The sequence below is a fragment of the Scatophagus argus genome, chromosome 5, assembly GCF_020382885.2.
Source record: "Scatophagus argus isolate fScaArg1 chromosome 5, fScaArg1.pri, whole genome shotgun sequence".
NCBI classification, from domain to species: Eukaryota; Metazoa; Chordata; class Actinopteri; family Scatophagidae; genus Scatophagus; species Scatophagus argus.
In genome coordinates, this window is record NC_058497.1 from 15,478,006 (window position 1) to 15,494,448 (window position 16,443).

General features: G+C 39.2%; 1 protein-coding gene and 1 long non-coding RNA gene across 2 annotated transcripts; one reads left to right on the plus strand and one right to left on the minus strand.

Moving 5' to 3' along the window:
• Nucleotides 1-1,790: 1,790 nt before the first annotated feature.
• Nucleotides 1,791-2,703, minus strand: LOC124059282. Its single transcript, XR_006843382.1, has 2 exons — nucleotides 2,598-2,703; nucleotides 1,791-2,421 (listed from the first exon to the last, which is right to left on the minus strand). It is a non-coding gene; the product is annotated as an uncharacterized LOC124059282 (long non-coding RNA).
• Nucleotides 2,704-6,717: 4,014 nt separating this feature from the next.
• Nucleotides 6,718-15,092, plus strand: si:dkey-202l22.6 (interferon-induced very large GTPase 1). Its single transcript, XM_046390181.1, has 4 exons — nucleotides 6,718-6,847; nucleotides 7,862-7,997; nucleotides 9,087-14,148; nucleotides 14,283-15,092. The coding sequence occupies exons 2-4, from the start codon at nucleotides 7,955-7,957 to the stop codon at nucleotides 14,413-14,415; spliced, it is 5,238 nt and encodes a 1,745-aa protein (XP_046246137.1). The 5' UTR covers nucleotides 6,718-6,847; nucleotides 7,862-7,954; the 3' UTR covers nucleotides 14,416-15,092.
• The last annotated feature ends 1,351 nt before the right edge of the window (nucleotides 15,093-16,443 follow it).

The window sequence follows — 16,443 nt, forward strand, 5'->3', positions numbered from 1 at the left end:
CAATCAGATCTTCCCCTCTCACTGCACCCCCCGTCCACCTATACAACATAATTTCTACTCCATAATAGAAGACTCGTGTACATAGGAAAGTGTTTTGTATAAATGAGTACTATTTTCGACATCTTCACTAGAAACCAGGGCACAATGTAAACTTTGAATTCAAGTTATTGTAATGAAACAGAAGAGGACTTAATGAAAAACTATAGAATTATACAGACACTGCTTTATCTTCATTTATGGACCAGTTGAAACACGTCAGAGTGGACCATGCATAGTTAACAATATTGATTTCTTGCTTTGCAGGACATTTGGTTGCATTATCTCTATTTTTTTTAAAACATTTTTTTTTTTAGGTTTTTTTTGTTTTGTTTTGTTGTTGTTGTTTTACTTTGTCACAGGTTGCTTACTTTAGAGTTTGGCTTTTTTTTTTTATTATCCCACTTTCTGAGGGGAGGACAGCAGCATTGCATGTTCTGAAAATTTTGCTGGTTAGAAAAAAGAAAAAGGAAAACGGTGAATTGATTAATTTAAAATGGGGGGGTTAATTCAAATGTTTTAAAGAGGTTGTTCCTTAAACTTTTATGGGGGAAACATTGCTTCAATTTGCAATTGCTTGTGTTTAACTCTACATTTTCTTTTCTATGAAAACAAACAAAATCAGAAAAAGAGTACTCAACACCTTGTGCAATAAAGCTATCTTTTTATGAACTGTGATGATATTATTCGTTCTTTCACTACCACATAGTATTTTGGATTAAGGGCTCTCTAAATTATCCGCTTTTCACTGCAGTTATGTTTTTTTTATGTTTGTGAAACAGTTTGGCTCAGTCATCTCTTTGGTGCCCGACTGTTTTTAAGATTGACAGATCTCAGTGCAAACAGGTTTTATAGGGACTATTTCTTCAGGCACAAAGTTCAGAATAATCAGATGAGATTAGTCCAAATGAAAAATGTAGGTCTACATTTGTCAGTTTCATTCAGTGATGTGGATATAAATAAATAAAATACAATCTTAAATGTAATTCTCCAAATCACAAAGGGCCTGGGTATCATAAACCAAAACTCACTGTAATACTAGAAATGAGTGAAAAAATGATTTGTTAAATTGACATTCGAATGAAAACTTATGGACTATGAGCTCAAATCATTGAATCCTGCACCCAGATCACCTGAACCTTTTACTTTGTATTCAAATCATGGTACCTGAGTAATACTAATACAATGAAATGCAACACTTTCAGTTGTGGGCATAAATCAACATTTAATATACCCCATATACACCTAAAGGCTTCAAAATTAAACAATAAAAAACATTAATAAAATATAATGATATAATGAAATAAATAACATGAATGAATACAGACAAGATGTGACAAACTGTAAAATAATACATTTTAAACAATCATGATTTTAAACAATCATCATGATTTTAATTTTTTCCTTCATTGTTCTTTTCACAACACATGTTTTTTGATAGAGACTGTGGCATAATGACATAATTATGCGGCTCTTGTTTTGGCGTGGACAGACAGTTGTTTTGATTATTTAATAGTTACACGATTTATTTTGTCTGTATTGTTTAATGTGCTTCTTTAATGTCTGCTTATTTATGCATCCACCTAAAAATATTAAAGAAAAAAGAAAAGAAAAAGAAAAATGCATGAGGGCTTTTAAGGATACTGCTGGATTAGGGATGAACCACCTGAAAAATCAAATTTAAATTCAGGCGAAAAACAATGCAGTACCTGCTTAGAACACTAGGGGGCACCATGCTGCTATGAAACACGACACAGGCTTACAGAGGAGTTTATTCAAAGTGTTTGTTTTTGAAAGATCCACAATGTTGACAAATTATTTGATTATTCATTTTCATATTTACATACTCAAAACACTGGTCATATATAAATACAGTACGCTCAACGGTCGCTCACAAACACACGTGCATTCAGATCCACAGTATTTTCACATAGAATTTTAAATAGGGCATTACATGTAGCTCTTTGAGATGTAATCTATCACTGTATGTTATTGTTTAAACTGTGTAACTAATCCGGGAGCTCTACTCACTGTTTTTCTTACAGTTTGAATGTATGTATATTTGCATATGAGTGTATACATGCATTTTTGTATGTCATCACAGAATCAGTTCATCCATCGTTTGGTGAATCCACATACGTCCCCACTTGCTTCCTGTTGTGTCTCACCGTCTCTCTTTGTCCATCTACTTGCCGTTCTTGTGTTTCTTCTGTTGGAACTTCCTGAAATGGGACTGGATGGTGGTGGCGGCCTTCTCAACTTCGACAGGGCTGAGCGGAGGAACAGGGGCCACGGGGCACGTCCCATTGCTGGTGTTGGAGTCTGAGCACGACAGGACACAGGGTATAGCCAGAGAGGTAGAGGCAACAGCCATGGAGACATACTCTGTAGCAATGATTAGGTTCAAACACATTGTGTACATATTAGCCTTTATTCAAGCGGGCTATTTTTCTGATGAAGGTTTTCAGAGTTGAATTTGAATCAAATCCTCCTGGTTACTTTAAGATGACAATTATTACGGCAGAAAAATAGCCTGCATTTAAATTAATTAGCATACTTACTCTTTCTATACACCCCTATGCTGTTCCTCCTGAGCCCATCAAACTGTGAACACAACAGAAGAGCTGTGGTTTAAAACACGTACTCACTGACGCACAGAGACGAAGATATGAACGAAAACACCTACCAGGTATGATAATAATCAGTGTTTCAATCTTATCTGGAACTTGACTCAAACATTGTTCACATACCGACAACAGTCCAAAATCAGACACATGCAAGCAGATAATCGCACAGGCGCTTTTGTGAAAATTCTCCTTCCTGATTACAAAATGTGCTGTCCTTCAGGAATGAATGTGCAGTGTACATGTGTGGCTGTACCTGCATGTGTGTGTGTGTGTGTGTGTGTGTGTCCTTTCTAACTACAGTTAGGATAATGACCTCAAACACAAATCCCCTTGATTGGGATTACTGCTCAAGCAGAGCAGCGGCAGGGAGGCCAGAGAGGCTGAGGACTGGACCAGTTTAGCCTGCTTACCCGTCAATTTGGCTGCATGCCTGCACGCATTCAGTCCTAAACATAATAAGGTCTGCCCTCTCCTTCTACCAGAGACATTATGATGACACAAAATGTTTTATTTTTTCACCTCTGTTTTGATGTCTCCCTGCTTGCTTCACATGTTTTTTTGTTGGCTGATGCTTTTCTTTCACCTTCTCATCTTAGCACTTCAGCTAACCACCAAAGTTCCTCTTCTTGCACACAGCTCAGGTCTTTGCCTCTGTGTATCTTTTCTATTTGCCAGCTTCATCTTTACAAAGGTCTACGTCAGCAATCAACAGTTATCTCGACCAAAAAGAAAAAAAGACACAAAAGATCCACAGACTTGTGAACTACAGGTTTTTATGATTCAGCAACGCACAGTAAAAGCCAAGGAGGAGCTAAGTAATGTTGAAGTTGTGGAGTGTTGATCTCTGTACAAGGATTTATGGATTCACTGATATTGATCTACTGAGAGCCAAAAGGTCATTGTTTAACTGCGTCTGGCACAAAACTCATTTCAACTTTATTATATTATTTTGTTGGTGGGTTTTTTTTTTTTTTTTGAGCCTGTAAATCTGATTCCTCCAATGTCCTCACCTGATACACTCTAAGCAAACACAGAACGTGTGACCAAGCTTACTGCTCACATGCTGAGTCAAAGTTGACCGTTGACCTTTCCATATGCTCCGTCTCGCCATTAGGTAACAGAGAATTATCTGTAAAAATCCCAGTCACACTGGCAGGGGAAACCTCCCTTACAAAAAAAGGTTCCTTGTTTTTTCCTCAAAAACTACCGTCAGTGTACACCTGTGAAAGACGTAACCCTCAGACGACCCGGTGGAGCTACCCAGTGCCCAGAAGAGAGGATTTAGTCATAGTGGATGATTCGGTCGTGTGCAGAGTGAACGTGCGTTGTGTTGTCGGTGAGGAATCACATGCCTTCACATCACAGACACATGCACAGATCTCATTCAAACTGACCTCGTCTGCTTTGCTGCTCCTCCGACTGTGCGACACTGAGTGAATCTGCCAAGGCAAAGGCTGGGACACCATGTAAGGCACAGGATCCTGCTGCCGTGCAAACCGCGCCCCTATCTGAGAGCGAAAAGGAGTTCGGGTGAGGGATGCTAAAGTATGGGTCAAAAAGTGAAACATAAGTATTCTCATCACTCATCACTCAGCTCTTGGCTTTTCTCTTTTTGAATATCTCCTTCTACATGTCCCAGTAAATGTAAAAATAAGTACATTTTTCAGTACAGTTTGGCCTACTATTTTTTTTTTTTGGTTTGTTTTTGTTTTTGCTAAACTGTCAAACATTTTTGTTTGAAACATCAGCATTACAGGTTATATAATAAGCAGACAGGGATCAGAGAGAGGAGTGCTGCAGACATCATTATATTTGAATGCTGTTGATATAAACCAGGTTATAATTTGGCACTGACCATCTGTATTAACATCTCCTTAATCAAATTTTGATGCTGTCAATATAAACTTGATTTTTATTTGTCACTGACAGCCTGCTGGGTGAGGAAACCACAATGTTATGGTCTCAGCAGAAACACAAAGCACTTTACTCAGCAGTCTCTCTCTCTTTGATATTGAAAGTTGAAGCAATATTTTTGTCTAAAAATATAAAGTGATATTTTAGTACTGAAGAATACAAACATGAAACACACACGTATTAATCTAATTTATAATAAGAATCATACTCGTAATAATAATAATAATAAGTTTCTACTTTTCTACTGTTCTACTCTTATTTCTATCACTCTGATAGTCTTACCGATTCTGCGACTCTGACCATCATGTACATGGCTGTTAGCATGGTGATCAACATCTTGACCACTATTCCTTCAGTGTCTCTATTAATTCTTAATGTTTTCCTCCGGTTTCGATTACTTTCCTCAGTCCACACAGGAACAGATCTGAGTAACCAGGAGTGCAACGTAGGGCTGCTCAAGAGAAAGACAATTGCGCACGCAGTGTTGAGTATGTCCGCTCACACAAGTTTCTCAGGTAACAAACAGACACACACTCATCAAACACACACAAACATGCGCACACGCATGCACATGCTCCATTCTCACAGTCTCTGACACAAGCACGAGGGTAAGACTGCTAAAGAGATTTGCAGGACGGAAATAGAGAAGCAGTAATCTTTTCCTCTGCACAACATTTATCCTTCAGAGGTGTTTCCACTTCTCCAGCATTGGAGGCAGATCAGATTTTATTCAAACAGGTAGCATTAAAAACACAAAATAAACCTTACTGATAATTTACTCTGCATACATTTTCAGTTACCTTCTTGTTCAAATGTTTTGCATGCTGATTACACAAGCTCATGTGTTACACTGGTGTGACTCAGAGAGAAGCTCCCCACAAGCTGATATTTTGACAGTCAGGCACCGTTCTGTAATAAGGCATTGGTATTTGTCCTATATTTGGTTGCAAATGTTGTAATCCATTAATAAATGCTTAATAACTTGTCAATAATTTTTTTTTGGCAGCCTTTTCTCAAGAAAAAACAGTCAAAAGGATTTTGTTTTTTTACAAACTGGTAACACACCAGTTGGTCTAATTAAGCTTTGGAACATAATTTATTAACCATTAATAAAGCCATCAGTTACAGTTTATACAATAAACCTTTTTATTAATTGTGCTTCATTAGAAAAGTCACACCATAAAATTATATCAGATAAGTGAAGAGGAACACTGATGCTGGCTGACGATACTTTTAGAAGTAAAAAGTATACATCTGATACAAGAACTGCAAAGGAAAGATAAACTGCGAAGCTCCTCTTCCGTCTTCGCAATTTCTACACATATTGATATAAATTTTGTATTTACACACAACAGTGTGTTAACTGTGTTAAAACTAGTCTTTCTTAACCCTAAATATAACATTTAAGCCATATTTTTTTGGCAAATCATCAAACTTTTCTGCATATTGTGTGGTAACATTTTATTAATTGGCAGTGCTTTCATGTTTTAATTGCTGTTATCAGTGTTTCCCATGATTTATATATGTGTGTGTTAATGTCAGGCTCCAAACATCTTCTGGAATGATAAAAGTTGAAATTGAATTACAGATCTTGTATTTAGTTGTAAGCATTTTCATTATTTTCATTATTGTATTCAAATCATAGTACCTGATTGTGTACCAGTGTTATGTTGGGAGTCATCTCAATGTGCTTTAAACCACACACAACACAGCAATTTCTAGGAAACAGTTGAAAGCAGAGGCATGAGGGGGGAGGCAAGTGGCAGAGGAGAATATGGCTGTCTATGAATAAGGGACAGAGTCACTATGCCAGCTATTCATTTTGTAGTAATCAGATAGACCCATATCTGAGAGATCACACATGACTAAGGGTTTGTGTGCGTCATTGTCTGGAGCCTAGCTTCTGACCCATAAAGACCAATGATAATCCTTCAGGCGAGTTGCTGTGGGCACATTTCACCGGCCCTGCACTGTGAGAGACAGACGCCGCCTGCTGTTATCTGAGTATCAAGCCTGTCATGTAAAAAAAAAAAAAAAAGAAAAAAAAAAGCGTTACATAATCACTAATGTCACATTTATCTTGTCTTCGAGTTCCTTGATATGTGACTGATTTCATTTTGCTCTTATGGTGTTAGAGGGGCGGGAATGTGTCTTTATCGCTGAACACACTGGTATAAGAGCTCTTGTGACAGAGAGTCCACAACCACCTGGTGACAAAATGTTAAGGATACGCATTTTCTTTGGCCAAGCAGCTGTGTGAGGAGGGACAGGTAAGAATGTTGTGATTTCAGTAACAGTTCTACACAGGTTGTCTCACAAAGATATATAAGAAAAGTAAAAATAAGGCATATTAAATAATATTTTTATGCAGAAAGGTGGTTGTGTGCTCATTCAATACTCTACCATATCAACATGTATATCTGGTCATGCCTTGCTTCCATGCAAACAGTTTTTTATCTTACTTAGTTCTCTTTCTTTGGAAGAAATATTAATCATTTTTATGCATTAGGTAATGCGGGCAATGACTCACAAAATCATTTACTTGATAATTAATTCAATATTAATTACTCTGGAAAATTAATTTTCATTACACCCTTAATGTGAATCTACTTTTAATTCACAAATGACAAAAGTGAAAACATTAAAGTGACATTTCATATCATCTGTCGCTCAACTTAGTAATTCCCATACATTTTTATCTGTGATTTGGTTGTAGCAGCAAATAGCTGTTTCCCCACTAAACTATTACTTCTTTTACTTATGATACTTTAAGTATATTTTACTGATAGAGTTTCTGTACTTAAAGAGGATTTTTAATCCAGCACTTTTACCTGTAATAGTATATTATCAAATTGTTGTATTGCTACTTACGGCTCTGAGTACTTCTTCCAACAACCAAAATGCTATCCAAATGTAAAAGTGAAATGTAAATGTATGTGAAAGGATGTACTTTGTGTCAAGCTACTGAATGACATATTAACCTCTTCTTTACTTTTGAAAATCTTAAATTGAAAAGCTGCTTGCTAATATTTCAAATTCCCAGCAATCAGGTACGGTGACTGCTCAGTCAAACACAAAACTAAGTCCAAAGAAGTTTGAGCTTTCAGATGTGGAGAGGCAAAGCTAAGGGATTATCACCTCAGTGCTGAGCTATCTGTGGTATTTATCTTTCTGACAATCTCCTGATCTGAGGAGAGGCCATTGTATCAATCGTTCATGTTCATCCTGAAATGAGGAGGGAAGTTGTCTTTTGTATGCCAGTGATGTGTGAATTTTAATTGCAGATTTCCGCACAACAGTCCACATTCTTCGTGACTGACCAGAGGAAAGAAACTGTTTTAAAACGAAGAGGAAGAGGCACTTGTGATTTACTCGGGATGTCAATAAAGCTTCCTAAGAGGTTGAGCAGCAAAAAGAAAAGTATGTTTATTTTTTCTTGTTTTGTTAGGGACTGTTTTTTTGTTTTGTTATGTTTTGTTTTTGTTAAAGAAGAGAGTTCAGACCTTACGCAGGTCAGCATGGTTTGGGGAATCTGACTGCCTCAGATTCACGAATAGTTAACAAGCAACTGACACATTTGTTTTTGTCCTGTTTTAACCTCAGTTAATCATAACGTGTTTCCATTCTATTGCTACAGTTTATATTCAGCACTGCCGCATGTGTTAATGTGTTTACTCATTAATGATGATTGGGTTTGTGGTAGCAAGTGTAAATTCTGATGCTAATGGCACCACAGGATGGTCTGTTTAAGGGGAGCACTGCTGTTTTATTTGCAGGTATAGCTGACACCCTGTGATAAAATTTAATGGCTAATTAGTCACACAAAGGTGCCTTGTGTCAGTAAAATGTTGAAGTTCTTTGGTACATGTACCAACAGCTTATATGTAACATTAACAAAATTACAAGATTGTAAAGACTATTGTGCCAATGGGAACAAACAAATGTTTGAACTGATGGGACCCTGTACCATCTGCCTGAGGGGAAGACCTTATACTCAAGGTGGAAAACATTATTTGGGTCTGAGATGACTTTCTTTTGGGCCTGTCTGATTATGGCCTGTTGAAAAATAGCCTGAAAACTGGGGTGATGACAGGCTCCTGTGATCTTCATGGCTGTCCATATAAACTGGGTGATCTGGGTCTTTGATTGTCAGATTGCCAAACCATGCAGAGATAAATTAGTTTAGGAATCTCAACTGTTGCATCACAGAATAGAAACTAAACTTTCTGGTTGAAAGGAAGAAAAATAAATATTAGCAGTGTGGCTGGTGCATTCATTTGTATTTCAACTTCGATTCATATGCTGAATGAATGTAAATGCTAAAACTTTTTTGACTTATAGTTTGCCTTAGGATTTTCCAAACTACAACATTTTTACAACTTTAAGCCAAATATAAGTAATCATTTAACTTTTTTCTTTAAATGTTACTCTTAACTGGATAAAATTATATTACCACATAAAATCTAGCTAATTCACAGCATAAATTATTGTCTTCTTGTTTCATACCAGAGCATATAAAGAACAATGCCCAGACAGAAATTCTATTTAAGTTGGGCCTGGAGGCCTACTGGACTACACCACTGGATCCAGCATCTATGTTGGACATCAGCACTTGGACTTCGGAGAACCAAGCTCCTATAGAACTTAAGGATCTTCCAAAAGCTTTCCTCCAACGCCTTTGGCTGCTTCATCCAGATGCCCGGAGTACTTGCTGCAAACATCCACATGATGTTCCAAACAATGCCAACGAACCAAACAAGGAGATGATCAATGGTTTTGGAGAAAGCCAGTATGCCATCAACCCCCTTGATCTAGTTACAGCTGTCTTTATGTCTGCCAATGCTTTCCTTCAGCAGGAGATAGCCAACCGCATGATGCAATGCCAGTTTGCTGTGCCTCTGGTCCTTCCAAACATAGATTCAGAAGAATCCAGTCACTTTCTTCTTTGGCCTTTGAGAGGTGTTGTTAGCCACTGGTGGTCTCACTTTCCAGATAAAAGCAGTAAGATCCACCTGGGGGATTTGGCAAGTACATGCATGCCAATGGTTTCTTGTGTGAAGCTTGGCCACTGTAGTGTCTCCAAGTCACAAGTGCTAAACAATGTTCTGAGATCTTCCAGTGAAACATTTCTCCACAGGGGGATGGATGGAGGACAGCTGCCCCGAAGACTCTCCAATGGCTTGGTAGAGATCGGGTGGTATCTACCCACTGGAAACGCAGACAGAAATATTTTTCCTGTTCCTGTGGCCTTCTCTAACCTACGTGGTGATGCCAGTACACATGAGAAAAACGCTGACCTTCTATGTGAAGCATCTTCAGCTGTGATTGTTTTCTGTGGAAATCTTAGAGAGAAAGACAAGCAACTCCTTGTTTCCTGGAAAAATAAGGCAGCCAAACTAATTTTGGTTGACTTATCAGACACTGAGATAAATGAAAACCGAGTTGTGTGGTTTGTTGATCAGAACCTCGAAGAACATATGGGGATCCCAGGAGGAGTGCTGCAAGGGGGAGGTTTAAGTGAGGAGCAACTGGCTAATAGGCTGTGTGACACCCTTAAAGGTCTCCTACCAGATAAACTGAGACTTGTTACACTTGAGGCGGCAGCAACATTAGCAGAGGGGCTAGGCCTTAATGTGGATGAAGGAGCAGTCTATAAAAAGGCAATGGCCACAGTGGAGGAAGCACTGAAAGGTTTAGATGAGGGATCTGATCAGTTTAGGGAGAAACAGCTTCCTTTGCAGGGGCCGTTGTGGAGAAAACTGGCTGAAATAGAAAAGGATGAGAGAAAACAGAAAAAAGAACAAAAAGAACCTGACCCCCAGCTGCAACAAGAAAAGAAAGACATCTTGGCAGAGTTGAGTGGCTACAAAATGACTCCAGCGATGAAGATTTTTACTGATGCGCTTTTCACAACAGACAAAGTGGAGAGGACTTGTTTCCTTAATTGGATGAAGCTGAGGCTTCAGCTGTTGCAAACTCAAAAACAAAACAGTTCACATGATCTACTGAAAAATGTAGAGACAGAAAAAGAAGATGCCATGCATGAATATTCTAATGAGCTTGAAAATGGAGCTGATGATGACCTAGGGGACACTGACAGTTTTTGCACAGATTCATCCCTTGAAGAGGAACAATTTGAAGCTCAGTCTGCAAATACTGAACTGCAAGTTTCTGAGCAGAAAGAACATCTTGACCCCATATGTGATCCAGTCATGGATCAGCAGTTATATGTGACATCAAATGAAAAAGAAATCCAAGGTGAAGAAATGAAAGCAAACTCTACTGAAGAGCAAATTTCAGATCCCGTCTTTGAAGACCAAAACTGCCATATGGAGCCTGCAGAAAATGGAGCCTTAGATAAAAAAGAGATACCACTAGCTGAGTCAGATACAACTTCTTCTGCCCAACAACAAACATGCCTAGATGTTTCATTTGAACATCATGTAGCCTCATCTTCACAGTCTTCTGAGGACCAAAACTGTCATTTGGAGTCTGGAGAAAATGGAGCCTTAAGCTGCCAAGGGAAACAGCCTGATGAACCAGAGCTACCACAAGATAAGTCAAATTCGACTCCTTTTTCTCAAGAACAAATGCGCCTAGATGTTTCATTTGAACATCATCAAGTATCCTCATGTTCACAGCCTTTTGAACCTGATCCATCCTTTCTGGGTCTTGAACACTTTTTGCGTGAAATGGGCCTAATTTTTGAGCTAACACACATCAGCCCTGGCAGTGGTAACCAAAATGTATTGCGCCTCCCTAGCTTAGCTATAGACCTTCTTCTCTATGGGGTTCCACTTGAACTAATGGATGGAGATGCCTCAAACATCCCCATACACTGGTTGGGCTGTGTCTTTGCAGAGCTCAAACGCCGCCTACCTCAGGAACAGTGCAGGACCCGAGTGCTGACGAACCTTGGAGTATATAATGCTAGGAATGCTGAGGTGCTTTCTGCGTTATTTGGGGTGAAATTTCCTGAAGGAAGGAAAAGATCCACAAGGGGAGTGTACATGGTTGCCCTCTGTCTACCGGATAACCTTAGAAAGGACATGGAATGTGATTTTTTATTGTTAATCGATGTAGAAGGTCTCTGCTCAGACATGAAAAGAAATACGCAGATCCATGACAACGAGATGGCCACTGTTGCAACAGGACTAAGTGATGTTTTAATGCAGAACATCTCTTCCCAGGCAAGTAGTGGTTTTGAAACTAACTTCACTGTGATAGTCAATGCTCTCCTTCGCATCAAAGAACGTGGCTCCGTGCCCATTTGCCTTTTCTTGGCCCAGGATGAAGGATTAAACAATCTTTTACAAGCCTCACAATTAAAGCGTGTATCTAATGTGCTTCTGACTGAGACTGAGGACAGAAAAAATGACAATTATGCAAAGACCACAAGCTATATCAACTTTGTCAAAGGGCCTTGGTGCAATATGTCCCTCTCTGAACCAGTTGATAACCATTACAGTGAGGCTGTTTTGAAGCTTAAGCAAAACCTTTTCGGAGCATTGAAGAAGTGTGCAGTTAAGTCTGAAGCCACAGGTCTGCCAGAATTTATGAGCCGTTTGTGTGCTGTTTGGGATTCAGTGAGAGGAGACTCATTCTCCATTGGTCTGCAAGACACTGACATAGCTTTAACATTCTCTTTATTGTGCACAGAGCTGTCACAGTGGGAGGATAGCTTCTTAGAAAACATGGAAAACTGGCTCATGGAGGCAACAAAGAAAATCTTTGCCTCAAAGACAAAGGATTTAGAAGCTGAAATCCAAAATGGCCTTCTGAGTGAGCTGAAGGATGAAGCCAGAGAGGAAGTCAAAAAAGAGGTGGACAAAATCAGGTCAAAAGTAGAGGCCTACTTGATGAAAGATGACCTCCTTAAAATGAACACATTCAAGCCAGTCCTAATGAGCAATATAGATAATCTCCAGGAGCGAGTAACTGAGGAGATAATAAAAAGGGTGGAGGTAGTCAGTGAGAGCCACTGTTCTTCCGCACAGTTGAAAAAATTTGAGACCTTACTGGAAAGAGAACAGGAATCCAAGCTACAAGCACTGATAGAGAACAGCAAGTCAACCAAAGTTCTCCTTCAAGATACAGAACTAGAAGAGGCGTTTGATGGGGTGTGGAGTAAGATATTGTCCAACTTTGACTTTAGGCCTTCAGAAACAGATGATATCACTGCAAGAGTGACAGATATTCTGAGAGAGAACCTAATAAGCCGAGGTCTCCAGAAACACATGAAAAAACTAGAAGACATTGGGAAAATCCAGACTGATTTCTGTGTTTACGATGAGTACTTTGGATACCGCAGCAGATTAAAACACATGTTTGAAAACAACAACAGAGTACAGAGGTTGGAAGCTCAGCAGGTAGCATGCAATATCATAGAACAATACAACAAGTTTGTAGCAGACAAATCTAGCTCACCTGCAGATTTCTCTGACAGCTATGTAACGGAACTGTTAGAAAATATTGAAAAAGGTTTGAAAGAAAAATCTTTGGAAATCAGATCAGCTTTTGAAGTTGATCTGAAGGTTTATCTCTGTAGCGCTGCATGCAAAGACTTCCAACAACTACATGACCTCTATGCTAAGGACAGAGAGCTTTTGACGTGTATTTCTGCAGCCAAGAGTATGTACTTGGCAGAGTTTATCTACCAGTTCAGGAAGAGAGACCAGTGCCAGAGATTGGCTCAAGCATTTACCTCCATGGTTGTCAAACCTACAGTGTTGGACTACATCTATAGACCACTGGGGATGCATATTGTACAAGAGATCCAAGGTAAAGCCCCACAGTATCAGTCCAGACGTGCCTTCCACCAAAGCTTGCTGGAAGAACTCATAAAGGAAGACTGCTTTGAAAGTTTCCTGGAATATTTGAATTCCTACGACAACTTCAGATTGAGGAAAGTCAAGGAGACAGTGGTGGCTTACCTCTCCGAGTCAGGCAACTTGGATAAATGGAGGCAACAGAGACTTGGAGAAATTGTTGGAAAGATTGCAGCTACAGTGAGTGAAACAGCAGAAGGTACCAGTGGAGTGCTGAGTGATGCAAAGCCACTACTGGAGAGAGTGTGCCTCAGTTTAGAAAAATATGGTGATGTGGATGTCAACAGGGCCTCTCTGGATGGACCTCTCTTCAATATCACCACAGAATGGGATCGCTTTGTCACATGTCTAATGGAGTTACTGGCTACACTTCGGTTGGACCTTGTCCAGGAGTTCTCCCAGAATGTGGATATCAACCAATGTCTTCAGTGCCTAACAATTCAGCCCCATGACTTCCTCTTCAACAAAGTGAGAGGCTGTGACAAGCAGTGTCCTCTCTGCAGGGCGCCCTGTGAACAGGAGGACATAGAGCATGAGGTTCACAGGGCTCTGCTCCACAGGCCCAAAGGCATGTTGCCCCATTGCTCCTGTTCTTTGCCTGGCATCAGTTGCATTGAAAACATCCTTGCGGATGCGAGCAAGTATGGAGACGACATGTCTGGCAGGGGCCTTCATTCCCTCTACCCAGACTGGAACATATCCCCTGAGGACCGAAACAGACAGATGCCTAGTGTTTACTGGAGGTACTGTGTGGTTTATTATAACTTACAATTGTTTCAATGTTTTTCAATCAATCTGCATTTTATGTCCCAGAACATATATATATATATTGGATGCAAATGTTCCTAAAATGAGCTAAATATTATTTAACTTGCAGGTATGTGTTGGCAAGGTTCAATGAGAGGTTTGCAAAGGAATACAAGCAGGAGCCTGCGAAGATTCCTGATGATTGGAAAAAGATCACTGAGGAGGAGGCACTGGACAGTCTGAAGGAGACCTTCTCTGGATAGTGGACTATCTTATGCTGAATGCTGTCTACGCCCAGGTTTAGAAGTCTTTTTGCAATTATCAAGAATGTTAATGATAATGATAATAATGGACAGAAAGCTAATCAAGTGAACCATTGGCAACACTAATGAAAACTGATGTTTTGTTGTTGACTTTTAGTGTCGTTTGTGTAAAACATGCTTTTGAAATATATTGGAGATTTTTACTCATTGTCACACCATTATTATCATTTAATTTTATTTTTTTTTATCTCTGTCACCCCTTCTTGATCTGACAGAACAATGTGCAAAATAATATGTTAGCAATTGAAACCAACCAATGGAATTTTTTTTTAATAAATATGTTTAAATATTTAAGCTTTTTTCATTAAAAAATAAATATAAATGTACTGGGATTTAGAGAGAAATGTAAATACTCAAATACTTCTGACTTGTCTCAACTTTATCTTTCTAGATATTCAGCAATTTACAGAATGTCAAGTTCATTATTTTGTGTTTTGAAATGACTAACTAGAGTAAAACCATAAGTGATAGTGTTTTTTTGTATATTCGGACATAAAGGTTATTATGCAACATTTTAACTACAAAGATGTAACAATATTTAAGTAAATAATATATTATAAACAGTAAAGTCAAAGTATTAAAATGACAGAACAGAAACACACTTTGCAAAAGTATTTATTGACTCTCTGTTTCATTTGAACTTTCAACTGTCATGTTATGCTTGTGCATACAGAGAAATGAGTAAGTCGACTCAGACTGAGTCACAGAAAACAGAGCTGAGGCATCTCAGTGATTTACTGCACAAAAATCCAACATACAAAATACTTACAGGAATGAGGCAGGAATTGGTCAAAACCTGGGAGGCAGGCCAAAAAGATAAACAGATCCAGGCAAAAAAAAAAAAAACTCCACCAGGGGCACTGCCTGTGGGCCAGGGTCACTCTGAAGGATGAGCTGGAAGCTGAGCAGATGGACAAGACAGGCGGTGAGGGTGGGACTTCTGAGCACTAGGTGGGAGGCCGCTGGCAATGGCAAAATCCCTCTAGAGGTTGGGCAGGTGGCTGACGGCGAAAGCCGACTGCTCTGGGGAGCCGTAATGTAGGCAAAACTGGCCAGGAGACTGGCAACATAGGCAGAAGGATTAGACTGCAGGACGTGGCTGGAGATCTGAGCAGGAGAGTTGCTGGGTGATTCCAGGTAGGGTCGCAAGCTTTTCTTGAGGTTGGTAATCACTGTTACCTTCTCAGTCATGAACACAATGCGCAAAATCTGGACCATGACAAAACTGTTTACTCCAGGTAATAAACAAACACCCTATGATTAATATCCATTTGGGCATTCTCTCAAGAGTGGAGCCCACCTCTTCTAATGTCTGCTGGGTCCATATTGTGTTTGGTTTTGTACAGTTAGTCTTGAACATAAAGAGAAAACATCAGTTTAGTTATTTAATGCAAAACAAAAACAAAAAACAAATGAAAACAAAGATCCAAAATTCACAAGTAAAAAATGAGCTTGACACACAAGAAACTAAGACAAACTGACAAAAAGTGAAGAAAAACCAGACCTAAATATATGAGAGGGGTGTGCATGTCCCTGCTTGGTCGGTCACAACAAACTTCTCATAGTAACAGATATCCTCTTTATTGATCTTATTCAACATCAATCAAAAGAAGGAGAATAAAGTCAATCAGTGAAATCCACCAGAGGGCAATGTGGGATGGAGGAACCCCTGGTAGCTCAAAGCTGAGATGTAAGAGCAAGGTTAATTGTTTTTGTATATATCTGCATGAAAACCTGAACAGCCATACCTTACTATATACTGCACCAATCCATCCATGCATTTTCACATCCTTTATTCCATTTTCTACTTCTACTGGGCATTTTTATTCAATCTGCCACATGTGCAACAGCATGGTGACAGTGACTTACAGTAACTGGACATATAGTCTGTCAAAAAGCAAGGGTTATCTCTCGTCTTTAACATGGATTCTGCACAAGCATGTGACCAGGGACAGACTAGGACTAAAA